This window comes from Poecile atricapillus, chromosome 26, assembly GCF_030490865.1.
Source record: "Poecile atricapillus isolate bPoeAtr1 chromosome 26, bPoeAtr1.hap1, whole genome shotgun sequence".
In the NCBI taxonomy this organism is placed as follows: domain Eukaryota; kingdom Metazoa; phylum Chordata; class Aves; order Passeriformes; family Paridae; genus Poecile; species Poecile atricapillus.
Window position 1 is genome coordinate 6,068,155 of NC_081274.1, and position 26,135 is coordinate 6,094,289.

Here is a 26,135-nt window from a genome sequence, read left to right on the forward strand (position 1 = left end):
GAAGACAGCAAGACTCAGGGGGAATACTCCACCAAAAAGAAAGCCGCTCCAGTAGCCTGTAGTCAAACTGACAAGTATGATGATGACATATCTGATTCTCTTGAAGGAACCTCCAAGACATATACCCAAGGAAAGAAGGATAACCAGGCTTAGAGGGGCCCCGCCTCTAGCCAGGTAGAGGCTAGGGAAAACCGTGTCTTTTGGACTGTGTGGATTCGTTGGCCTGGCACATCAGAACCACGAAAATATGAGGCCTTGGTTGACACTGGTGCACAGTGCACCCTAATCCCATCAAGATATGTAGGGGCAGAATCTATTTCTATTGCTGGTGTGACAGGGGGATCACAGGACTTTACTTTAGTGGAAGCTGATGTGAGCCTGACTGGAAATGAGTGGAAGAAGCACCCCATTGTGACTGGCCCAGAGGCCCCATGCATTTTGGGCATAGACTACCTCCGAAGTGGGTATTTTAAGGACCCAAAGGAGTTTAGGTGGGCATTTGGGATAGCAGCTGTAGAGACAGAGGGCATCAAGCAATTGAACACTTTGCCTGGACTGTCTGAGAAGCCATCTACAGTAGGACTTCTGAAGGTGAAAGAACAGCAAGTACCAATTGCCACCTCGACGGTACACCGCCGACGATATAGAACAACTCGAGATGCTGTGATCCCCATCCACAAGATGATCCGAGAACTGGAGAGCCAAGGGGTGGTCAGCAAAACCCACTCACCCTTCAACAGCCCTACCTGGCCTGTGCGTAAATCTGAAGGAGAATGGAGATTGACTGTGGACTATCATGCATTGAATGAAGTGACTCCACCTCTGAGCGCTGCCATGCCAGACATGCTGGAGCTCCAGTACGAGCTGGAGTCCAAGGCAGTGAAGTGGTACGCCACTATTGACATTGCCAATGCATTTTTCTCCATTCCCCTGGCAGCAGAATGCAGGCCTCAGTTTGCCTTCACGTGGAGGGGAGTGCAGTACACCTGGAACCGACTGCCCCAGGGGTGGAAGCACAGCCCCACCATCTGCCATGGACTGATCCAGGCTGCCCTGGAAAAGAGTGAGGCTCCAGAACATCTGCAGTACATTGATGACATCATTGTTTGGGGAAAGACGGCTGAAGAGGTCTTTGAGAAAGGAGAGAAAATCATCCATGTTCTCCTGAAAGCCGGTTTTGCCATCAAGAAGAGCAAAGTTAAGGGACCAGCTCGTGAAATTCAGTTCCCGAGGGTAAAGTGGCAAGATGGACGGCGTCAGATTCCTACTGATGTCATCAACAAGATCACAGCAATGTCTCCACCAGCCAACAAGAAGGAAACACAAGCTTTCCTAGGTGCCATAGGTTTTTGGAGGATGCACATTCCTGAGTACAGCCAGACTGTGAGCCCTCTTTACCTGGTCACCCGCAAAAAGAACACTTTCCAGTGGGGCCCTGAACAACAACAAGCCTTTGCTCAGATCAAGCAGGAGATTGCTCATGCAGTAGCCCTTGGCCCAGTCAGAACAGGACCAGATGTGAAGAACGTGCTCTACTCTGCAGCCAGGAGCCATGGTCTGTCCTGGAGCCTTTGGCAGAAAGTGCCTGGGGAGACTCGAGGCCAACCACTGGGATTCTGGAGCCGAAGCTACAGAGGGTCCGAAGCCAACTACACTCCCACAGAGAAGGAAATCTTAGCTGCCTATGAAGGAGTTCAAGCCGCCTCAGAAGTGATTGGCACAGAAGCACAACTCCTCCTGGCACCCCGACTGCCAGTGCTGGGGTGGATGTTTAAAGCAAAGGTTCCCTCTACCCATCACGCCACCGACGCTACATGGAGCAAGTGGATCACCCTCATCACGCAGCGCGCCCGTATTGGAAACCCAAATCGCCCTGGGATTTTGGAGATAATTACAAACTGGCCAGAAGGTGAAAACTTTGGTCTCACTGATGAAGAGGAGCAGGAACAAGTGACATGAGCTGAAGGAGCTCCACCATACAACCAACTGCTACGCTCTGTTCACTGATGGTTCCTGTCGCATCGTAGGGATGAACCGGAAGTGGAAAGCAGCCGTATGGAGCCCCACACGACAGGTCGCAGAGGCCACTGAAGGAGAAGGTGGATCAAGTCAACTTGCGGAACTCAAAGCTGTTCAACTGGCCCTGGATATTGCTGAAAAAGAGAAGTGGCCAAAACTCTACCTACTGATTCATGGATGGTAGCCAATGCTCTGTGAGGATGGCTGGAAAGGTGGAAAAGGGCCAACTGGCAACGCAGAGGAAAGCCCATCTGGGCTGCTGATGAGTGGAAAGACATCGCCACCAGGGTAGAGAAACTGTCTGTGAGGGTCCGTCATGTAAATGCCCATGTCCCCAAGAGTAGGGCTAATGAAGAGCACCGAAACAATGAGCAGGTGGATCAGGCTGCAAAGATAGAGGTGTCAAAGACTGACTTAGATTGGCAACACAAGGGAGAGTTGTTCCTAGCTCGATGGGCCCATGACGCCTCAGGTCATCAGGATAGAGATGCCACCTATAAGTGGGCACGAGACCGAGGGGTGGATCTAACCATGGACAGTATTTCCCAGGTTATCCATGACTGTGAAATGTGTGCCACGATCAAGCAGGCCAAGCGGTTGAAGCCCCTCTGGTACGGTGGGCGGTGGTCCAGATACAAGTATGGAGAGGCCTGGCAGATTGACTACATCACACTGCCCCAAACCCGCCAAGGCAAGCGCTATGTGCTCACAATGGTAGAAGCCACCACTGGATGGTTGGAAACCTACCCTGTGCCTCATGCCACTGCCCGGAACACCATCCTGGGACTTGAAAAGCAGGTCCTTTGGAGGCACGGCACCCCTGAGAAGATTGAGTCAGACAATGGGACTCATTTCAAGAATAACCTTATAAACACCTGGGCTAGGGAACATGGCTTTGAGTGGGTGTACCATATCCCCTACCATGCACCTGCTGCGGGAAAAGTAGAGAGGTACAATGGACTGTTAAAGACTACCTTGAAAGCGTTGGGTGGGGGATCTTTCAAAAATTGGGAGCAGCATCTAGCAAAGGCCACCTGGATAGTTAACACCCGAGGTTCCACCAACCGAGCAGGACCAGCCCAATCCGAGGCCCTGCATGTAGTAGACGGAGACAAAGTCCCAGCAGTACATCTCAGAGGTTTGTTAGGAAAGACAGTTTGGATCAATTCTACTTCAAGTGCAGACAAACCCATTCGTAGAATTGTTTTTGCTCAGGGACCGGGTTGCACATGGTGGATAATGCGAAAAGATGGAACAACACAATGTGTACCTCAGAGAGATCTGATGGTTGGGTGAAGATCATGAATTAATTCCCTTGTCTGTATATAATGTATGTGTTGTAGAGTTAAAATATATATATATATATTAATTTTGATAATAAGTTGACGACATGGGGATAAGGGGTGGAATGCCCTGGGGTGACTTCATGATACTGGTATCCCCAATCGTCTGGTTTATGTTATATATTATGTTCTGCACCTTTAAGACTGGCTTTGAGAGCAAGAGAGGGGGAAGAAGAAGCGCACAGTTTGTGTTAAAGAAAAACATCACTCCCACACATCTCGCCCCTGGACTGTGGTGTCTAGCACGGACAGACAGCAGGACAGAGCTTCTCTCTGGTTTTTAGTTAGTTTTAGCTAGCTGAGGCAGAGGAGTTCCCCGGACCTTTGTTTTTTTTCCAATTTTCCTGGATCTGTGCAAGCCTGCTCTGGACTGAACATCCAGCCAAACCCCAGGAGCTCACGCCTGTGGCCCACCGCGGCCTGGGCCTCGGCACTTTCCAGCGCCGGAGGGACTGATAAGAACCTGAGCGAGCCGTTCACCACATGAAAAGGACTTTTCTTCCTAGATTTGCCATCCCATCGAACAGCAAGAGGTTTTATTATTTAATATTACTCAATTTCTGTTAAATAAACAGCTTTTTCCACTTCTCTCCAAAGAATTGTTTTTTCTTTTCCCGGACCAGAAAGTGGGGAGGGGCATTTCCCTGGGGAAATCCCCATTTGGAGTTTTCCTCCCTAATTTGCCCTAAACTAGGACACAAGTGCAAACTGCAATGGCATTGATACCTTTAAAAACTAATGTATCTCAATTCAATTTACCCCCAGAACCAAAATATTCAATAGAAGACGAGAAATTGGGACGCTCACTGAATGCACAGAAGAATTCAGAAGGGTGGTATGTGACTACACAGGGACAAGTAGTGGTACCCCCCTTGATAATGACAGAACTTCTACAAATTAAACATAACAAATGTCATTGGAGTGCAGAGACATTGGTGAAATTCTTAAAACAAAATTTAATTTCAGTACAGATGTCAACAATGGCAAAATCAGTAATGTCAAAATGTGAAATTTGCTTAAAGAACAATCCAGTGGCTAGACGACAGGCACAATTAGGGAAAATTTGGGTAGGAGTAGAACCAGGAGATTATTGGCAAGTAGATTTTGCAGAATTACCAAGAACTTGAGGATACAAATATCTATTGGTAGGGGTTGACACATTTTCAGGATGGCCAGAAGCTCTTCCCTGTCACACAAATCAAGCAAAGGAGACAGTCAAGTGGTTGCTGCAAGAAATCATTCCAAGATTTGGGGTGTCTCTAGGAATATCATCAGATAGGGGCCCACATTTCATAGCCACAGTAGTGAGGGAGGTGAGTAGGTTGCTGGGAATAGCTTGGGATCTCCCTACACCATGGAGACCCCAATCCAGTGGACAGGTAGAGAGGATGAATCAGACATTGAAGAGGCAAATCAGCAAAATATGCCAAGAGGCTAAATTGCAGCAGCCACAAGCTTTACCAATAGCACTGCTGAGGATTCAGATAAAGCCTAGAAGCGGGATGTCAGTCAGTCCTTATGAGATATTGGATGGGAAACCATATGAATCCCCTGAACCTAATCCAAATGTACATGTTACAGGGAAGCAAGAGGTGTAGAATTATGTTCTGTCTCTTGGAAAAGCTCGAGCTCGACTTTGGAGCACCCTTGTGTGGAATAGGCCGCTGACTCTTGAGAATCCAGTTCATGACATCCCCCCGGGAGATGAAGTGTACGTTAAAAGCTGGAAGGAAGAACCATTAAAAGAAAGGTGGAATGGACCCTATCAGGTACTGTTAACTACCTTGACAGCAGTCAAAGGAGCTGGACTGGATCCCTGCATACATTACACCAGAGTGAAGAAGGTTTCCCCTGCACTGTGGACTGCACAAACTGTAGGGCCAACAAAGCTGCAGATAAAGCAGGTTTGATTGTTTCAAATGTCTAGGTTGCTGGTGACTGTAATGGGGATTATTTTATGGCCTTTAGTGCCATCAGCTGGAATCAATGTTACCTTGGGATGTGAAATGCAAAAGGATCAGCTGACAACTCTTCACTTTAGAATGAAGAGGGATGTGGGGGTGCAGCCAGAAACACAAGTGATAAAAGTCTCTAATCCTATTCAGGCAGAAAATGGGATGATTTGATTAATTAAAGATTTTGCCAACATGCAAAACACCAGCAAAATAACTGCCTGTCTGCCAATACCAAAGGCAGCAGGAGACCAAATAAATTGCGGAATTATAACATCAAAATTACCTGAAATACAAAAGAATAATAAAAATGAAAATGTGAGCTGTGTATTGCAAATACCTCACGAGTACCAAAATAAGACAGTGTTTGAAAATGCTGTGAAGCCAAAGTATTCATCTATATGGGATTGTCATGAAAATGCAGGAAAGTATGAACCAAAACTAGGCTGGTATGGGGGATTAGGGAATTATGGATGATGTTATGAAAAGATAGCAAAGGTTATTAAAGAAAAGATTCCAGTATCAAAGTGGAAGTGTGAAGGACAGGAAGGAAAAGATCGGGCTGAAGCGTGGGACAGTGCATGGTCAATGAGTGTGCTTCAGAAATTCCAATCTATGGCAGATACCCCTTGGTGCATTAAGTGGGAAGGCTCTGAAAATGAAACAGATCCAGGGGTATGGAACACTGCAACCAGTAGTAGAATGGAAGCAAAGTGAATTGGTGGCTATGGAACAAAACTTATGACTGTACTTCTGATGATGAAGAAATAAAACAAATGCCACCACTCGCGGTAGCTCTGCAAATTGGATGTGCCTGCAGAGGAATCAAACATAAACAAGGTGAAATAAATGACAAGATAGGACAAGTGATCCAAAAGGTAATATGGAGCACAAGTACAATTCAGAGTCCAGGCCAATTTGTAAAGGCAGCAAGCGATGGCACCTGGACAACACATTTGCCTGTAGGTGAAAAAGTAAAAGAGATTACTTTAGGCCTCCCCACCTTATGCCCAATTTGGAAAACGTCCCCATTCAAGGGAGAGCATGAACTTCTGCAAATAAGGACAAGACGAGAAGTTCAGGAAAACAAAGCTGAAGATGAAGAAAGATGGCAGCAACCCTCCAGTAGTGTAAAATTTAAGTGGGCTATGGAATCGTTGTTTGGTCCAATAGCAAATAATAACATAGAAAGATGTTGTACAAACTTACAGGTCAGGTAGAAAGATTGGCAAGAGTTACCAAAGAGGGATTTAGAGAGCTAAATGTACAATTACAAGCCACAACTAAAATGACCCTGCAAAACACATTGGCTTTAGATATGTTATTGTTGAAAGAACATGGAGTATGTGGGTACCTAAAAGGACAAATTGATCACTGCTGCATCCACATCCCAAATGGAACTGCAGATGTAGAACATGACATTAATCAATTAAAACCAATAGAACATGAAGCACAGAAAGAGAGGGAAGATCTAACCACAAGTTGGTTAGATAAAATTTTTGAAGGCTTAGGATCAAATCTATTCTTGAGAGTCAGATAATCCTACTAATTGTGTTCTTAGCAATCTGGTTAATCTATGCAGTTCTGAAAGGAGAGATAGAGAAAAGAGTATCCTGGAACCAGAAGATAATAAAGGCGCTGACACGGGACAGAGATCCACATCCGCATTTGTCATCACCAAGTCCTCCAGAGTGTAACAACACTTACGACAACTGTGGATTCGAAGATGAACATCAAGTATAAACTCAGAAAAAGGACTGTATACAGTGAAAGCATTACACTTATTATAGTAAAATACTTTCCAAGTGGGGAAATATGTTACTATGGGGTTAAATGTTTCTGAAAATGTTTCTTAAAATCATGTAGAGGTAGGCCACACGAATGCTTGGTATTAGGGATGGTCGAGCAAGCTGGAATGTTTACGGTAATGGGAACTGGTACTTGGGGTCTCCAAGATACCCACCCAGAGATAAGATTCGGACATGTTCGTACAAGAATGAGCTAACTCTCATGAAGCAATATTGATAAAGTTAATGAAGCAATATTAATGAAGCAATATTGATAAGGTTGTTACAGTGATTACTGCTACTGCTGAAATTGTAGAAATATGCGCACTTTGGAAAAAGACGATGGAGCTAGATTTGGGTTGCTGATACCCCCAGTTCCCCCACGCTTCAATAAAGCACCTGCATATAATCAGTCTGTGATTATTTGTGTTCCTGAACGCTAACAAAGACGGATCAAAAACTTACAAAACACCAAAACTCTGATATCCCCCCAAAATAGAAAGATTCAGCCCCCACAGAAAAAACCAAAGCACCAACATTCAGCCCAATAAAGCTCAGAAACACCAAGATTCAGCCCCGTGAAAATCGTGCATCTCCTTGCCCGGGCACTCGCTGCATGGGGGGGTGAGGGGGGCAATGAGGCCGCGCCGGAGCAGGGGGTGCCTGAGAGAGGCCCCGAGCCCGGGGGAAGCCCCTGCAGAGCCATGGAAGTGGCTCCTGGCCGGACTCGGGGATCCCCCTGGCGATCCCCGCTGGAGCAGCCTGGTCCTGAGCGACTCTGGCCCCTGGCAGGGACCCCAGGCTGCAGCAGGACAAGGATTCCTGTCCCTCAGGGGGAGGCACTGACATGACCTGACTGTGACCCCCATCCCTGTGCCTCTGGGCGGGGAGGGGGACGGAGAGGGGCAGAAAGTTAAGCCCGGGAAGGAGGGAGAGCGGGGGGGGGGGAAGATGGATGTCCGGAGGAATCATTTTGCTTCTCATTTTCTTGTTCTGATACGTTTGGCAATAAATTCAATTAATTTCCCCAAGTCAGGTGTGCTGTGCCCGTGACCAAGGATTGAACTGTCCCCACCCTCATCCAGACCCACGAGCCTTTCCTTGTGTGTTCTGCTCCCCGTCTGGGACAGGAAGCAGAGTCACAGAGCTTTGGCCTCTTTCCGGCATGCCCTGTTCCATCCCGGACTCACCCCCAGCTCGCAGCGCCCTCAGCTCCCGGGCACCCCGAGCTCCCGGCGCTTCAGCGCAGCGGCGCTTCCTTGGCCTCCTGCCCGGGCCGGGCCCAGCGCCTGGGCCGCTCCTCAGCCCAGGCTAACGAGAAATGGCGGAGCTCAGCCCAAGGGAGGCGAGGCCGTGCCGTGTGCAGAGCCCGCCGCTGGCTGCCATTGGCTGCTTCTGCCGTCACTCGTGGCTCTGGCGCGCGCTGATTGGGCAGAGCGGGGACAAGCCCGGCCCCGCTGGCGCCCCCAGGGCGGCCGTGGGGCAGGAGAGCCGCCATTGCCGGAGCGTCTGTGCGGAGCTCGGAGGCGGCCCCAGCGCAGCGTCCCGGGCACAGCGCAGCCACCTCCGGCCTCCCGACACGAAGCGGGACGAGCCAGCGCTGCTCCGCCACCGCCTCCTGCCGAGGCCCCAGCGGCAAGGAGACCGCGGGCAGCCGCTCCCGCAGCGCCCTCAGCCCAGGGCCAACACGGGCCGGCCACGGCACAAGCCACCCGCCACAGCCCCCTGCCGCCCCCTCCCGGGCCCGCAGCGAGCCCCGAGCCCCCGCAGAACCGAGCGCGGCTCCCACCTGCGATGGCTGGGGCCGCCTCCGAGCTCCGCCGCCGCCTCACCGGTTGTTATAAAAGAAATTACAATTTTGACAATTTTGTTTTTAGGTCCCTTGGGTTAATGGCAGTTTAATCAAAAATTAATAGAAATTAGTAAATTTTATAGTAATTCGGTATAAAAATACCGTTTAATAAAATAATATAATTTAACAAAAAATAACAATTTATAATCTGCCAGTAATTATGTATAATTAAAGCATAAGCAAAACCGACCAGGGTACGGAGGCTTGTTACCCCACATGACGTACAAAACAAAGCGCTTCAAGCTAAACTTATATGCTCTATGCTTATACATATTCATTAGTGTTTCCCAAAAGTTTCCTCCTATTTCCAATTTTTCTGACTTTACGTCACTTTTCTTCACGGCACATGCTTCACTTGTTGTTAGGGGGTCTTCAGTCTTCTTTGGGGGGTCTTTTGGTGAAGGCTTCTCCTCTTCCTCATTGTCCTTTGGATAACCTTACAGGTTTGCATGTGTGTACTAAGCGTTGTGTTATGTTACTCTACTAATTAGTCTGATATTTACTGGTTTTTAGGCCCAATGCCTAAGGTTGTTGTAATTTTGTCCATCTCAAGGCCGTTTTGGTCTTGAGACATCACTTATCTTCTAAACTACACCCTGTACCTCAATTTTAACATGTAACATCTGCAAAGGGGTGCATATGCCTTATAACACTGATTGTTGTGGTTGCTTCTAATAATAACTTTCCAAATAGTTACAATTTAGTGAGCACAAATCAATTCCATTAATTATAATCACCCATTTCTCTTTTTGATTACATTTATTCGTGCATTTTTATAAAAATAAATAAACTTGAAAATTAATTTTATTATCTTCTCAATAATTTCATTTTTTGCATTTACTTTATTTTAATTTCTAATTTTTTAATATTTTTCATGCTGTATCAAGCTTTTTGCACTCTCTTTCAAATTCAATTAACTTTTTTTTTTGAGCTATTATAGTATCTTTTCGTTCAGTATTCCTTGAATTACTGAATGCATTAATCTAATAAGGCTTGAAATTACACAAAATAGAAACACTTAATATAAAACACTATACCATAAATTCTAACTTTTTCCACTAAGTACTTCTAAAAAGGTTATCTCACTAATCAGTCTTCAAAATAAAATTCAATTTTTGAACTGGTACACGTGCTACTCTTTTAATACCTTTAGCAATTTTTGTGACGGCTTTTCTATAATCATTTATCTTTACACAACACTCATATTCGTTAAACTTTCTACAAACTCCCCCTTCTTCAGCTAACAAATACTCCAGGGTAATTCTGTTTCCATAAACAAATGCTTGCATTTGCGAATGCTGCTTGGCCAGCAGCTTTAGGGCAGTAGAGGTGTGGTTTGAAACAACTTTAACTACTGTCTGCAGCTTCATGAACTGATTCAATAGATAGATTTGGGTTCTGTATCTCTAAGATCCATCTGCAGCTCAAGTGGCTGGGTCATCTCTCTGCAGGCCATTTGTCTTAATTTCTGGTTTCTTCTTGCTTTTGGAAAGTCAAGGTTCAAGTCTCTTTTATTTTTTTTTAATGTTTCATAAAGTGGTGTTCTTAACATACTGCTCCTGGACCTCGGTACAACGAAGGAGGGTCATATAACTCTTAAGATACAGGTTCTTTTTCACTTTTGAGATAATTCACTCTATGCTCTTTACTCACAAATTTAATATATTCTATCAGGGGCTTTCCATTTGTTACTTGTTGTACCTGGTTGTTCCAAATAGAATTTTAGGTCACTTATGGATTGGTAAGGGTTAGCTCCAGAACTTTTATACCAGCACAAATCAACATGGTTATCCTACAATTAGTTTATTTTTGTTATTCTCTAATATCCAGCAGGAGTTTTTGGTGGCCAGGTGTTAGTATTATTATCTGATACAAACTGTTTTAATTATTTGATGATTCAAAATTTATCTTCCAGGTCATTTTAATGTCTTGGAAGTTTGAGTAAGATTTCATTTTAAAAATTGGTCTGGAGCTAGACTCTCACTTTTCCACAGCTATTTTTTTAGCTATTTTAAGTATTTCACAAATTTAACATTTAAATAGTTTTAATTCTGTAACTACTTCTTGCATTAAACCTACAAAAATATTTTAGTTAAGGTTGGCCAATCTCAGTTGCTATACTGCTGTTTCAACTGTTCACACTACTTATTCATTTTGTCTAATTCTTTCTTTGGGATCTTTTTTATACTTTTATAAAATTACTGTGGTTGTAACAGGCAGCATTAACATATGGATGTGCCACAAAAACAGATTTTTTCTTGGTTTTGCATTTGTCACATTTGTTTGCATTTGACACATGGATCAGAAGTATTATGATTTTGCTTTTGCATAGATTTTTTTTCTCATTGTTTGCTTTTGTGCTGCTTGTTTTAATATCGCTTGTTTCTTTCTTATTTTTTTGGATTCTGTCCCATCCTGCTTTATGGTTTTGGCCAGTTGCCAAGGGTATCTTAATGAACACAGTGAAAATAATCCTCAGGAGTTTTCACTCTCTACCTTCCTCAAGGCCCCTTGGGCTGCAGCCAAGGGCCGAGGTGCCGCTCTTCTTGGTAGCAAAGTTTATACCCTGGGGTCTGGTCACTGACACGTTTGGTCTCACTGCTACCCTTGGCCTCATAAGGCTCCTATGAGCCACTTCAACTCTGCTTGTTTCAAGGATGGCACAGATTTCACAGCACTGTCTTACCTCTCTCTCTGAGTTAGTCAGTTATTTTTTTTTCTTTTAATTTAAACTACTAAAGCTCCAGAGATGTGCCAACTACAATAAAAGTTACTTTTTACACAACTTCAGTTAGTAATTTATTAATAAAGCTTTAATTAACAGGGGGTTCTTTTAGCAAAATTTTTGCTGTTAAATAAATAAAACATTTAGTCAAAACCATTTATATTTACTATAAAAAATATTGAAAAACAAACATATTTTAAAAATACGGGAATTTAAGGTTCTGTGAAAAAAACCTGTGCTACATGTTTTTAACACTTATAATGCACATAACACAACTGTAACACACCATTTACATACTGTATATTCATAAAATGTGTTTGTGCTTCACAGACTCTGAGCAAGGCAGAATTTGTCTTTTGAATGTGTAAATATAATAAACCAAACCAAATTAATGCCAGGTTGTAACAAATGGTCAGTCGTGTTATATGTTAGAGTTCACTTGGCACAGCCAGCACTGCACACTTTTCAGTTAAATGGGATTTAGGTAGTGCTGCTGTTTCTATTTCCAGCAAAATATCTTTAGATGTAGGAACAGCTTTACCTCTTTTTTTTTTTTTTCTGCTACTTTTTTGTTTGTAAAGGATACAACAGATAACTCTTGCTTTCTTGTGTTTTAGTAATAAATTTATCTTTCCCCCCCACCAGGGTAGCATAGTTGCTCTCTTCTTGATTAAAATGTTCTTTTGAATTTACATACTGATTTAAAGCTTAACAAATCCAATTTTTAAACGATCCAAACTTTGGCCAATTCAAATTATCTTTTCGGATCATTTTCTTTGTCCATTTAAACATATAATATATAGGAGACGGGTTCGGGAATCAAGAGACAACCGAATGTGAGTTAGCAGCTTGTTCCAAATTTATTACAACCTTAGCTACATTTTTATAGTATTTTGAAAAGGTAACATGCAATCTGTATTCTACTATGATTGGATAATTGCTACTTTTCATGTTTTAATTTCTACATTTCTATTGGTCCAGCCCATAACACCCGAGCTCTATAAGATACTTTTTAGTAAAACTTATTAAGATACATTTAGCAGATTTCTCATCCTAAATTCTTATTCTTCGTTGTGTTATTAAAAATTAGTCTTCTTCATTTCTTTGATACAATATTCTGCCAAGGACTCGTGCTAGCCCAAAGTCGTTGTTGTGCAGGCCTTCCAAGGAGCTATGGCCTCGAGAAGCGAGCCATTCTTCAACAATTCCCCCGTTTTCCGTCTGCATAACCATGACTTTGGTTACCTTAACAAGCAAACACTTGATTATGGATATTGCACAACTAGCACATAACAAACCAATGATCATAACACAGATAATTAATAATCCTGTTTTACATAAACCCTTAACCCATCCTGTCAATCCAAGCCAATCAGTCAGTCCATCAATCCCAAAGAATCCCACATCTTCTTTGATCTTCTGTGTATATTGCATGAGTTCTTGAATTTCCTTGTGGACAGATTTTGAATGATCCTGTAAATCCATACAACACATACCATCAAAGTCTTCACATCCATGACCATGTGCTAGCAACAAAAAATCAATGCCTGCTCGATTTTGCAGTACTGCATGCTGAACTTGTGACATATCAATTGCTAATTCAGAAAGTACTCTGCTAGTACCGTTTGCCCGTTTTACAACCCAACAACTAAGTTTTTTTTAATTGCGATGAGCTCTAGCAGCAGCAGCAGCACCTGGCAAAAAGGTAGAAGCAAAAACCACTTACCATCTGTTCCATAAATCCAAATTATCATCACAGTCAGAACTCAAAATTTGTCTAAGATCTCTATTCCATCTGACACGATGTGTGCTGCTAGGATGGTGGTGTGGAAGTGCCACGCTGAGTTGTCCAGTTGTGCAAGGACCTCCAACAGGTTGTGATGGGATACCTGCCCATGCTATGTTACCACAAATTAGAAAATAACCTGTTGGTAGTCTACGAGGGGATTGAGTCCCAAATACAGGGTTTGATGCATTCCTCACCATTTTAGCACACCACTGCGAAAAATTGCCAGTTGGACTTGTCAATGTGATGATATTGGATTGTTCACATCTTTGTTCAGACAATTTTTGCACACAATTTTTTTTGCTAGCATTTAGATAAATACAATAAGCAGCATCTAATGAATCTGCTAGATCAATTTCTTGTGGCTCAGGGCCTTCTGGAAGATGATCATTTCAAACATCATAATTCTCCATACACTGTGAAAAATTGTTATATCCATTCCCTAGACACCTTGTCTTAAAAATGTCCTGAGTCTCTTTCATTGCCTTGTCTAACAAAGTCCACCTTGATTCATTGACTGGAACACCAATCAGACAAATAATGAAAGGAGACTGAGGTGTCGACAGACTAGCACAGAAGGTCGTAGTATTTAAACTACGAGCAAGTGAAACCCATACATTTTCCCATGGATCTATGGTCTCTCTAGTTAACATGCCTGTTATTAAAGGTAAAATTACAAGAATGAAAATGCCAGTTGCTATTTTGAACTCTTTCCCACTGTCTACATGAAATAGTACAGTTTCTGCACTGTGCTGCAATTATATTAGTTTTCTGAGCAAGTTTTGTAAAACTTGCTATTTTCTGAATTCTAAATATTAGATTGGCTCTTTCTAATGCACCCACATTTTCCCATAATGCTAAGGCTTCTGCCTATGTTAAGGAACAATTTAAGTGATTTGTCAATGGAGCAAGCGGAGTTAAATGGTGAATTTCTCTATAACACCTAAGACAACCTCTATGAGGTTTTGATCTCTGATATTTCCATAAATCTCTTTTACAACCCCCACACACAATTCTTATCCACAATTTTTCTGTGATTTTACAATACCAACACCTTACACCTTTTAATTTTTCTTTAACCTGTTTTAGATAAACAGAAAAAGAAACACTTTCAATACATGAATTTCTATAATCAACTTGTACACCCAATAGATAATTGACTTCTCTCACTAATGGTTCAAGGGTAAGTTGCCACCATTTACTTTCTCTAGTCTGGCTGTAATATCCCACTGTTGATGTAGTTGATTGTGGCTCGTGTCCATTTACTCGGCACCCATAAGGGTCCTGTAGGGGTATCAACACACACGTAGCCTCGGCCATTAAATAGGACTTTGGCTGGTCCTATCCAATGTCCTGTTTTAGGATCTCTGTAATGAACAAATACTTCATTAGTTACAACACCTGATTTTACACATCCATTGTGTATGACAGCTGGAGGATCTTGACAATCTGAAAAAAAACACACAAATGGTTAATTACAAAAAGAACTTTATCTAATTTTTCTTTTGGGTCAGAGATATCTTTGAATTTGTTAAGATATTCCTTCAAGGTTCTATTAGTTCATTTCACTATTGCTTGTCCTGTAGGAGAGTTTGGGATCCTTTTAATATGCTCAACTCCCCATTGCTGCATGAATTTTCTAATATTGTCACTGGCATATGCAGGGCCATTATCAGTTTTAATTCCATTTTAATTTCCATTCAAAAGGTGTATATTGTGCTCCAGGCTGGCCATTAGCAAGAGTTCCTTGTTGTACTGGATAGGCATGTGGAGAACAGGCAGCTGCAGCTTTCACATTGTCCTTCTAAAATAGCATCCCTGATTACTGCAGACCAGCGACTGTGAGATTTGACTGGTCATATCTGCATTCCCCCTGAAGTGGTAATTATTATGAGACCTATTGGTTGCTTTCCCTGAGTATTTAGATTGCTCATTTTCTTAGTTACTTTTTCCGAAAGTTTATCTGATGGCCTCTTATGTTTTGGAACTGTAATATCATAGGGTGTTTCGTCAGCTTCATCAGCTGAGTTTTCATCCTCAGAGTTTTTAGCACTTGTTGTACGATATTGGGAAATTGTACAGTCTTTGCCTCCTGTTTCTTTGTCTCCTGTGTTGTGTTGTTTGTTTACAGGAGATAAGGGGGATGCATTCGGAGTTACTGAGGTCAGTCCTGTCTCTTGATTGGCAATTTCTTGTGCACTTCTTTTGACAGGCACTTTAATACCTTTTGCAGGACTAGGGTCAGTGAATAAAAAAGAACTTGAATTTCCTGATGCTTCTATATCTTCCCCTCCTAACGTTTTTTGTGCAGCTAGTGCCATACGTTTTTCAGCTTGGTATTGATTTAGGGCACGAATAATTTCTCTCCAAGTGGTAGCAAGGTCTCTAGCAGATTTACTGCCATCAATAGTGGCATCCCATAAGGCATCTCCAATTTTTTGCCACTCTGTTCGGTTAAAGAGTTCTGTGGGATCTTGCATAAATCCCTTCTCTTTTGCCCATTTACATAGCTCTTGGAGCTTTTTTATGCTTACACTGGCCTCTCGCTTAGCGAGAAATTCTGCCAGCAGCGATAATGCCGCTTCTCTCTCCATTTCCCGAGATAGCGCTGCTACCGGCACTTCGGAGGACGGCCGTCAGATCCTCTCAACCTCTCCAGGCTCTTTGTGCCGAATCGCCTTCTCTCCTTATTCCAGAATCCACTGGATTATTTTACTGCATTTCTGCAATACTGAGCCTCTTGACAAGGTCCTCAGGCAGCGTGCTGGCTTTATTTGTAATCCCTGGGCCCCACATTGGGCGCCAAAATGTAGGAGACGGTTTGGGAATCAAGAGATGACCCAATGTGAGTTAGCAGCTTGTTCCAATTTTATTACAACCTTAGCTACATTTTTATAGTATTTTGAAAAGGTAACATGCAATCTGTATTCTATTATGATTGGATAATTGCTATTTTTCATGTTTTAATTTCTACATTTCTATTGGTCCAGCTCATAACACCCGAGCTCTATAAGACACTTTTTAGTAAAACTTATTAAGATACATTTAGCAGATTTCTCATCCTAAATTCTTATTCTTCATTGTCTTGTTAAAAATTAGTCTTCTTCATTTCTTTGATACAATATTCTGCCAAGGACTTATGCTAGCTCAAAGTCAGGGTTGTGCAGGCCTTCCAAGGAGCTATGGCCTCGAGAAGCAAGCCATTCTTCAACAATAATAATTAATAATTTTCTGCTTGTTTTTCCTCTCCGGGATTCCCATGTATCCTAAAACCATAACATCATCCTCAGTGGACTGTCCTGAGGAATGCTCCCCTCCTGAGAAACCCCCTCACTGTTCTCAGATATTCCGGGCTCTTGCGAATTCGCCTTACAATTCTTAGCCCCTGGGTTCAAGGACTTACTGTCCCTTGAACCCATCTCTGGCAGCAACCAACCAAGAAATCTCCGGTACCAGGAGAATCTTGATGCCTCTCATTCACTCCGTGGTTAAACTTCCCCCCTCCCTCAATATTACTCTGTTGCTCTATCCCGTCTTTTGCCAACAACTTGCTTCCTGTCTAATTTCCTCTCTTTCTCAATTTCTTTTACCCCTCTTTGGCTACTCATTTCTGGCTACTTCTCTTCCCAATCCCTCTTAACTACGTTCCTTAACTCTTAACTAAAGTTCCCAACTATTTTCTTGTCATGGGGTTACTTTACCTTTAAGAAGGTTAAAGTTGCTGGGGGCTGCCGGGAGTCTTTTCTCCTGACCAATTATCGGTCATTGCTGAGAATTGACAGCAGTTTTAGCCATTGAAAAGTAGAATCAACTTGTGAACCCCACCTTAAAGTGTACAACCAGAACTCTGTGGTTCTCTTTGTTTTCTGGCTGTGAAAGGTAGCAGAGCTTCGGCCTCTCGGTCTCTGCGCGGCCACGTGGCCGGGCGGGGGCCGGGCTGGGCCTGCCGTTCTGCCGGCCGGGAGATGGGGCCTGCGGGAGCTTGCTCTGAGCCAAGCTAGGCCAGGCCGGTTCCTGGCTTGGCTGCAGGTTTTGCCATGATGGAATTTACCAGAAAACTGTCGAGTAAAGAAGGAGAAGAGCTCTAAGCCTGCTGCAAGCAGAGACGGTGACTATGCTCTCCAGAGCAGCTATGAGGAACTTTTCATCGCAGACGGCTCCAGCTCCTGTTCAGCAGAGATCACCGAACCATCTACAAAAGCTTGGGCAAGATTTTAACTCTTTCTTATTCAGATGAGACTTGCGGATTAATCTTTTTATCCAGAGAGAGAAAAGGAGAGTGATCAACATGAAAAGAGACTTTATAAACTACTAGTGGCAAGAAAGAAAAGAAACTTCAAGAAAGGTACAGAATTAAGAAGATGCTTTAATTAAGCTGAAATATCTTTCTGTTAAAACTATGGGGATGGACAATAAAGTCCTGAAAAGAACTCCTTTAATTCATGATAGAGTATGGGGAGGAATAGAGTGTTCAAAGTGTAAATTTGAGAAAAGGTAGAGTAATTATGGTATAGTGAAGTGCTGGGAGATTTGAAGCCTTGAGAAGCAATGAGAAAACTGTTTTCTAGTGAAGCTCACAGAAACAGATGAAGAATACTTTTTGCCTTTGAATAACTTATCCTTAAAATGCTATCCCCAAACTAATGACCTATAACACATTTCAGAGTGATGTGGAATAGGAGGGGTGGGCTCTGATAACAGCAGCGCTGAGCAGCTGATATCAGAGAAACGGGAAACTATAACAAAAATAGTTTTATTGTGAGAAACTCCATAAATTAACAGAAAGGAACTTCTGTTTCTCTACAGAAACTGAGGAAAAGACTATAGAAGGAATTAGGATTGTTTAAACCATCAAAATTCTAAAGTTTTTGTCTCTGTTGTCATGTGAACAAAAGAATGGTAAGCAGTGAGAAATGAAAAGGTTTTTTCTAAAAGTTTATTCTGGTGTTCTTACTCTTGTAGTTTGTCAATAAACTTTCTTTATTCCTTTTAAGTTTTATGCCTGGTTTGCTCTTGTTTTAATCCATATCTCACAGCAAGAAATAAATAATTTTTTTTCCCCCTTTTTTGTTAATTACTGGTTCAAAACCGCGACAGAGTCACGTACAAATATAAAACAAAAATGAGAAAGCAATCAAGTGTTTTCTTTTTATTCTCCTTGGACTAATAACTGATTTTCAGACCACTGGCCCGAACAGAACCGACAATATAGAAGTAAAATTATTATGAAAAATTATTCTCACTGTGTAATTTTTTCACTGAAACTGTAAAAAGCAAAAACTCTTCAACAATTCTTTAGAGAAATAAGGTATTACTTGATTCTGGCCAGAATGTGCAACAGAAATCATTTCATGCACACTTAGGCTGGGTGTGAAGAGAAAATCATTCCATGACACATTAGTTTGACTAGATTTTTCTAAATTTATACAGTCTGACCCCATAGAAATCCCTTGGTTTAATGTTCATTGGTTTGAAAGTGTGGAGTTGTTAGGATTTGGTTTCCTGTTGCACCCGGATTTCTGTGCCTGTGATGTGAATTAGGTGGGCACTCCTGGATTTCCTGCTCAGCCTTTTCCAGACCAGGTGTCTCCAGCTGTGCCTGGGGCAGTGTCTGGGGTGGATGTTGGTTGATGTTTGCTGCTGGCTGTTGATGTTTTGTTGATGGTCATTATCTGGGAATCTTCTGGGCTATTCCCAGTCTGTTGAGATGTTAATTTCATCTCTGCTGAGTGCTGGAAAAGAAAGATTAAAATTCCTTTCCCCAAGGCAAAGGCAAACCTAGTGTGACCAGAGAAAGAAGATTTTAAGCGATTTTAAAGTTGGTCTATTTTGCCAGAATCTTGGCTCTTCTCTCTTACTCCTTTACCCCTCTCTCAGCTCCCCTCTCCCCCTCTTTTACCTCTTCCACTCTTTCCCTCTCTTACTCTTACCCTTACCCTCTTGGTTTTTCCCCTCTTACCCCTCTCTTGTCTTCCCCCTCTCTCATAAGCCTCCCTGATTTCCCCCGCTCTCCCTCTGTTGCTCTTACACCCTCCTTCCCCTTTTCCAACCTCTCCTCCCCTGCTCTGCCTGCTCTCACCCTCCTCCCCCAGACCACGTGGACACCGAGGCTGGTGGCGGACACAGGTCTCCCCTCTCTTTACCCATATAATAAATTGCTTATACCTGAACAGTTTGACCCTGGAGAAGTCTCCCATCGCGAGCGTTTTTTACACAGCAATAGGAAAAAACCTCCAAGACCATCCAACATTGCTTGATGCCAAAGGAAGAATGCATTGGATGGAAGAGCTGAGACTCTTAGGGTTGTAAGTCAACAAATCCACTCTTCCCAATGAATTCCTGATATCATACTGACTCTCGATGGACGTTTCTGCCTCTGCCTTCATCCAGGTGCCTACTGAGGAACCAAGAGGATGTAGAGATCACCAGCCAGGTGTCTTTTCAAGGGGAATCACCTGGAACGGGGCTCATCAGGTGTCTGCCCAATCGGGGTCACTGGGGATCATCCAATGCGGATCCTCCCATGGGAGATGGAGTTGAAGCGGTGCACAAAGCTCTTCCTTCACTCAGCACATTCACAGGGCTTCCCTTACAGGTAGGTCCATTTGTGTGAAGTTAAGGCAGAGCTCTGATGGAAGTGCTTCCTATACTCGGGAATAGGGCCTCTCCCCAGTATGGACGTGCCAGTGGACGAAGAGGGTGGAGTTACGTATGAAACGCTTCCCGTAGTCAGGGCAGAGGAAGGGCCTCTCCTCCGTGTGTGTTTTCTGATGCATGAGATTTGACCTGGTCCAAAACCCCTTCCCACACTCAGGACACTCGTAGGGCCGTTCCTCACTGTGGGTCTTCTGGTGGTCGATCAGGCTGGATGTATGGCAGAAGCTCTTGCCACACCTGAAGCACTTGTAGGGCCGTTCCCCTGAGTGGATCTTCTGGTGCTGGACTAGGACAGAACTCAGGCTGAAGCTCTCCCCACATTCCCCACACTTGCAGGACTGTTCCTTGTGTGTGGTTGATGGCGGATAAAGAGGTGGGAGGTGTGGCTGAAGCTCTTCCCACATTCCAAGCACCTGTAGGGCTTCTCCCCGGCGTGAAGCTGCTCATGGACCACCAGGCTGGATCTCTGGATGAAGCACAGCGGAGGTCTTTTCTCCTCAGAGCACCCTGGGATGGGTTTGGATCCCTTTGACATTTCCTCCCCATTGGATTCCTGCCCCTTGGAGCTGCTCAAAACGGCCTCTTCCACAAGGTTCTGCTGCGGGGATTTGTCCTCCCTGGTCTCCGTCTGCAGCTCAGCACCTGGAGGAGGAAGGACAAGGGAAGGGACAAGAAAAGGAAGGAGCAAGGAAGGAAGAAGGAAAGAAGGAAAGGGGAGGGGAGGGGAGGGGAGGGGAGGGGAGGGGAGGGGAGGGGAGGGGAGGGGAGGGGAGGGGAGGGGAGGGGAGGAAGGGAGGAAGGGAGGAAGGGAGGAAGGGAGGAAGGAAGGGAGGGAGGAAGGGAGGCAAAGAAAAAATGGGATTTGCTTCCACGCCAGGGGGAAAGGGAAGGAGATGGGCTCAATCTGTCCCTGGCAGGACAGTGTTGGCAGCAGGGCTGTCCTGCAGCTCAGGGAAATGTTGGGCTGGGAGATGGGGCAGAAGAGAATGGGAAAGGGGCAGTAACTTCCTCCTCATCTGCCTGGGGGTCCCAGAGCAGCTTCCTCACTGCCTCCTCCATTCGGCCAAACCTTGGGAATGAAAACAAGGGAGGAGCACCCAGGATTGGGGGTTCCTCCTGCCCAAGTCCATCTCTAGAAGTCACCTGGTATCTTGTGTCCATGAAAACCTCCAAAACTTCAGGTCTAAGAAGAAAAAATCCTTCCCTGGGGTTCCTCCTCTCTGGTGTCTTCACTATGGGGTTCTGGGGATCCCCCTTGTCCTGGATGCTGTGGCTCCTGCATATATTGGAGGACCCTCCTCTGCAGGGTCTCTGCCTGCTCCAGGCTTCCAGGGAATCACAGGGGTCCCTCCTACTTGGTCTCCCCACTTTGGGATTCTGGGAATCCCCCATATCTGGGCTGATGAGGGTCCCATGGGTCCCCCTCTCTGCAGTGCCACTAAGGGATGCCGAGGGTTTGGGGGTCTCTCCTACCTTGACTGTCTGCTCAGGGGTGCTGGGGGTCCTAGGGGTCTCCCCTCTCTGGGGTCCCCATTTTGGTGTCCCAGGGGTTCCCCCTCTCCAGGCTCATCCCTTCTCCAGGCTCCCCTCATTCCTGGCTCTCGGGTTCTCCCGTCTCCAGGCCTCCATTTCAGGCTCCGGGACTCCTGGGGCTCCACCCTTTTCGATTTCCCCAGTCTCAAGGCTGCTCCTCTCCCCCCTGCTGGTACCGGGCGATCGCCACGTGCCTCCGGGAACCTCCATCCCCCACCCACTGCCGGGGTTCTGCCGGCAGCCACCACCGGGACATCCCCAAAAAAACACCTCCCGGGGTGTTTCCCCACCCAAAGGGGATTTCGGGTCCACTTTGGAGTCCTGCAAGATCCAAGCATCGCTCCGCCCGCCCCGTCCCGAAAAAAAGAAACAGGGACCCCCAAAGATACTTCGGGTAAGCTCCAAATATCCCTCCCCACTTCAAGAAAGCCCTGCCAGGACCGCCCAAGATATTCGGGGTGACGCTCCCCTTCTCGGTCACCTGCGGGATCTGGGGCCCGATGTTCCCGGAGCGAAGGGGCTGCAGATCCAGAGAGCGACGGACACACATGGAGCCTCCTCTGCTGCTCCTCTTGCAGTTCCTGCTCCTCCTCTACCCCTCCTCTTCCTCCCGCTCCTCCTCCAGCTCGCGGCTAGTGGCGAGGTGCTCTGGGGTGAGCGGAGCGGGGCCGGGAGCCGGTGGGAAAGGGCTGGGAGACGGGGATAAGGAGAGGTAGGACAGGGGGAAGTGGTTTCTCAGTGAGGGGCTACCAGTTAAGCCCAGGAGCCCCAAATGCCCTCCGTGTCCTGGCAGCCCCTGGCGGCGCTGTGGGTGCCGGGCCGTGCTCCAGTGCCGGCTCAGGGGGTGCTCCAGGCTGACGTGCTCCACCTGGCAGCTGGAGCTGAGCCCGCATTGCCGGGGGCGGTTTCCAGCAGCACCAGGAGCTGCTGGCTCCAGTCCCCGCTGGGGAGCACGGCAGTGGCCAGCACGTGGCCCGAGAGCTGCTGCTGGCCCTGGGAGCAGCTCAGCTGGATGTGGGCAGGGGAGAAATCCATCAGGGAGCAGAGCAGGCGGCCGGGGCCGGGCTGGGAGCTCGAGGGCACCAGCGAGATGGACACGCTGGGATGGGCAGGGGGCTTGGGGACCCCCCAGTGCGGATCTGCCCCCTGCCAAGCTGCAGGGAATCGCCCCAGGGATCGAGTGCTAAGGGAACAACATTTCTTTCAACCCAACCCTGCACTTCCCTCCCCCCCTGCCCCCATTCTCACCATTCCCCCAATCCACAGATCCCTACCAATGCAATTCGGGTTTCCCTGTCCCACACTTTGCGGGTCCCAGGCCCCTCTTCTACCCTGCTCTTCCACCCCTTTCCCACTGGCTCCAAATCCACCACCCTAGTCCATCCTGCTTGGTTTTGGAGGTTCCAGAACCCTCCTCCTCCATCTGTGCGTCCCATCCCGCCTATCGCTCAATTTGGACAGCTCCTGGCTGCTTTTTCCTGGGAGGAATCCCTGGGTTTTGGGATTTTTAGGGTGCAGTTGTGCACCTCCAACCTGTGGAGGGGGACAGCTCCTTCAGCTTTCCACTCCCTGCTGTGGCCTCTCAGCTGCCCCCCACACCCTGGAGGTGCTGGGATTTCCCTCCTGGGCACAAGGACGTTCATTCCCTTCCAGGAGCCCAATGCCCGGCTGGGGCTCCAGGCCAGGGGGTCCTTGAGCAGCTGCCCCAGAACCTCCGCCAGGGGCTCCCAGCGCAGCCGCAGCCGCTCGGCCTGAGCTCCCCAAAGCCCTCAGCAAGCCCCAAGTCCCTGCCAGGAACCCTCAAGTCCCTCAAACCCAGCATCCCCCACAGCCGCTGCCAGTTCCCCCCATGGCAGCAGCCATGGCCATGGCCCCACATGTCACTGGCCATGTCCCACCATGTCCTCACCCATGGCTGTGTCCCCACTGTGTTTCCATCCCTGGCATTGTCCCCCACCTCTCCATCTGTGACGGTGTCCCCCCATGTCCCCATGAATGGCCACATCCCCGTCCATGTCCATGTGTCCCCATGTCTGTCCCACCATGTCTCTGTCCCTCAATGTCCCCATCCAGGTTTTAGTTCATTGTCTTTATTTTTACCCAAATGTTGGATATTTTAAAGGGACAAAGAGAAATGAAAAGCAAATCAAGGCCAAAACAAAAGGATTCCCATGTCTGTGTCCAAATAGGATCCACGTGCTTGGTTGGGAGGGAAGAAGGTGTCTGGGGAGGTTTCCACCCCACTGTCTCCAAAATCTTGATCTTTGACCCAGTTCATTAGCATTTGGCTGAGGAAGGCACCCTTGGGCCATAGGAAATCAAAATCATCGAATCACAGAGGTTGGAAAAGACCTCCAAAACTATCCAGTATTACTTGATGGCACGAGAAGATAGGATTGAACACAAAAGGTTTTCTTGGATTGAAAGTCAACAAATCCCAAGGAATTCCATTGTTGGTCTGCGTCCCAATGGATGTTCCTGCCCCTGTGTTCATCCAGGTGCTCACAGGGAGCCAGGAAGATGTGGAGCCTCCCAGCCAGGTGTCTTCCCAACACGGATCACCAGGACCACGGATCACCAGGGCTCTGCCCAACGGGGGTCAGTGGGGATCATCCAACGCCGATCCTCCCATGGGGGATGGAGCTGGAGCAGCGCAAGAAGCTCTTCCCGCACTCGGGGCACTCGCAGGGCTTCTCTTAGTGGTGCCTCCGTTGGTGTCGGGTCAAATGAGAGCTGTCTGAGAAACTCTTCCCACACTGGGGACACTCGTAGGGCCTCTCCCCGGTGTGGATGCGCCGGTGGACAGTGAGGTTGGAGTTGTGCTTGAAGCCCTTCCCGCAGTCGGGGCAGCGGAAGGGCCTCTCGTCTGTGTGAATCCGCTCATGTAGGACGAGATTGGAGCTGGTCTGAAACCTCTTCCCACACTTGGGACACTCATAGGGCCTCTCCCCAGTGTGGATGAGCTGATGTTTTCTTAGTTCAGAGCTCCACCCAAAGCTCTTCCCACATTCCAAGCAAGTGTAGGGCCGTTCCCCTGTATGGATCACCTGATGACTGATCAGGCTGGAACTCTGGCTGAAGCTTTTCCCACATTCCCCACACTCATAGGGCTTTTCACCAGTGTGGATCCTCTGATGTTGCATCAAGATAAAGATGCTTCTGAAGCTCTTGCCACATTCCCCACAGTCATAGGGCCGCTCCCCGGTGTGGATCCCCTGATGTTGTATCAGGTTAGAGCTACTGCTGAAGCTCTTCCCACATTCCACACACTCATAGGGCTTTTCCCCAGTGTGGACCCGCTGGTGCCGGACCAGGTTGGAGCTGTCACTGAAGCTCCTCCCACACTGCCCACACCCGTAGGGCTTTTCCCCAGTGTGGATCACCTGGTGCCGGATCAGGCTGGAGCTGTGGCTGAAAGCCTTTCCACATTCCAAGCACTTGTAGCGTTTCTCCTTACCATGAGGCTTCTCCACCAGCTCTGAGCTCCTGCTGGACTTCCTGCTGCCTTCCTGGCACAGGGCGGGTTGTTCTATCATGCAGCTCCCTGGGCTGGGTTTGCAGCCCCTCCTCATTTGGGATCTCCAAGGCTTTTCCTCCTCCTCCATCTGGCCAAGGCTTGGGAATGAGAAATCGTGGTTGGAGGAAATAAACATGAGGAGAGTGCTTTGGGCTGGGGGTTCCTCTTCACCCAAGTTCGTCTCAGAAAGTCATTGGGCATCTTGTGTCTGTAAGGACCTCCAAAACACCAAGAGTCAGCCCAAAAATCATCCAAACATTGAGACACAGATCAAAAACTCCCCAAGCATTAAGATTGAGCCAAAACGCCCTCCAAAAGAGAAAGATTCAACCCCTGCAAAGAACCAAAGCACCAACATTTAGCCCAGTAAAGCTCAGAAACACCAAGATTCAGCGTTGTGAAAATCATGGATCCCTGGTCACCTGATGCATGTGAGGGGGGGCAACACTTCTGGGGCTGGGGGAGGCTGCAGATACAAGGAGGGGTGGAACCTTTTGGTGCTACCTGTTTCTGCTCCTCCTCTACTCTTCCTCACACTCCTCTTCCTCCTACTACTCCTCCTTCTCCTGCACAGTTCCACCTTCTCCTCCCACAGGCATCATTTAACCATTTTGTTCTTCAGCCCTACTTCTCCTTCCCTTCCCCTCCTGCCCCCAGGCCCAGCACCCACTGCCGCCTCCCTCTTCCCCCCCAGTCCCACAGCATCCCACCGCAGGGGCACGGATGGAGCTGGGCCAGCTCGGCCTGGGGCAGCGCTGGGCTCTCGGCCGCTTCCGCCCACACTCGCTCCCCACTGCAGCCGCTCCCGCCACCACAGCGCGGGGGGGCCCGGCCTTGGCGCTCCCCCCTCCCACCTCCCCAAATTCCCCTCAAGGAGGGCGCCAAGGCCCGGGGGGGAGGGGCAGCTGGGCTCCAGCTGGGGAACGCTGGCAGCTGCGGCTCTGCCTGGACACTGATGAGTCAT

General features: G+C 46.7%; 3 protein-coding genes across 4 annotated transcripts in view; all 3 read right to left on the bottom strand.

Annotated features, from left to right (window-relative positions):
• Positions 1-8,391, bottom strand: part of LOC131588612 (zinc finger protein 239-like) — a 102,369-nt gene extending 93,978 nt beyond the window's left edge. Inside the window, exon 1 of the mRNA XM_058857564.1 lies at positions 8,292-8,391. The gene's annotated coding sequence lies outside the window, so the exon portion shown is untranslated. The remainder of the gene's footprint in view (positions 1-8,291) is intronic.
• Positions 1-26,135, bottom strand: part of LOC131588598 (zinc finger protein 239-like) — a 45,622-nt gene that overhangs the window by 8,527 nt on the left and 10,960 nt on the right. Inside the window, exon 1 of one of the 2 annotated variants that reach the window (XM_058857550.1) lies at positions 8,292-8,422. The exons of the other annotated variant lie outside the window; for it this stretch is intronic. The gene's annotated coding sequence lies outside the window, so the exon portion shown is untranslated. Of the gene's footprint in view, positions 1-8,291; positions 8,423-26,135 lie in introns of those variants that run through there. 2 annotated transcript variants of the gene reach the window in all.
• On the bottom strand, positions 23,717-25,912 carry LOC131588564 (zinc finger protein 239-like). The gene has a single exon (XM_058857506.1). The coding sequence runs from the start codon at positions 25,305-25,307 to the stop codon at positions 24,351-24,353; it is 957 nt and encodes a 318-aa protein (XP_058713489.1). The 5' UTR covers positions 25,308-25,912; the 3' UTR covers positions 23,717-24,350.

Excerpts from the sequence above, each read along its gene's own strand:
- LOC131588564 (XM_058857506.1), bottom strand. The coding sequence starts at position 25,307 with ATGTTTATTTCCTCCAACCACGATTTCTCATTCCCAAGCCTTGGCCAG.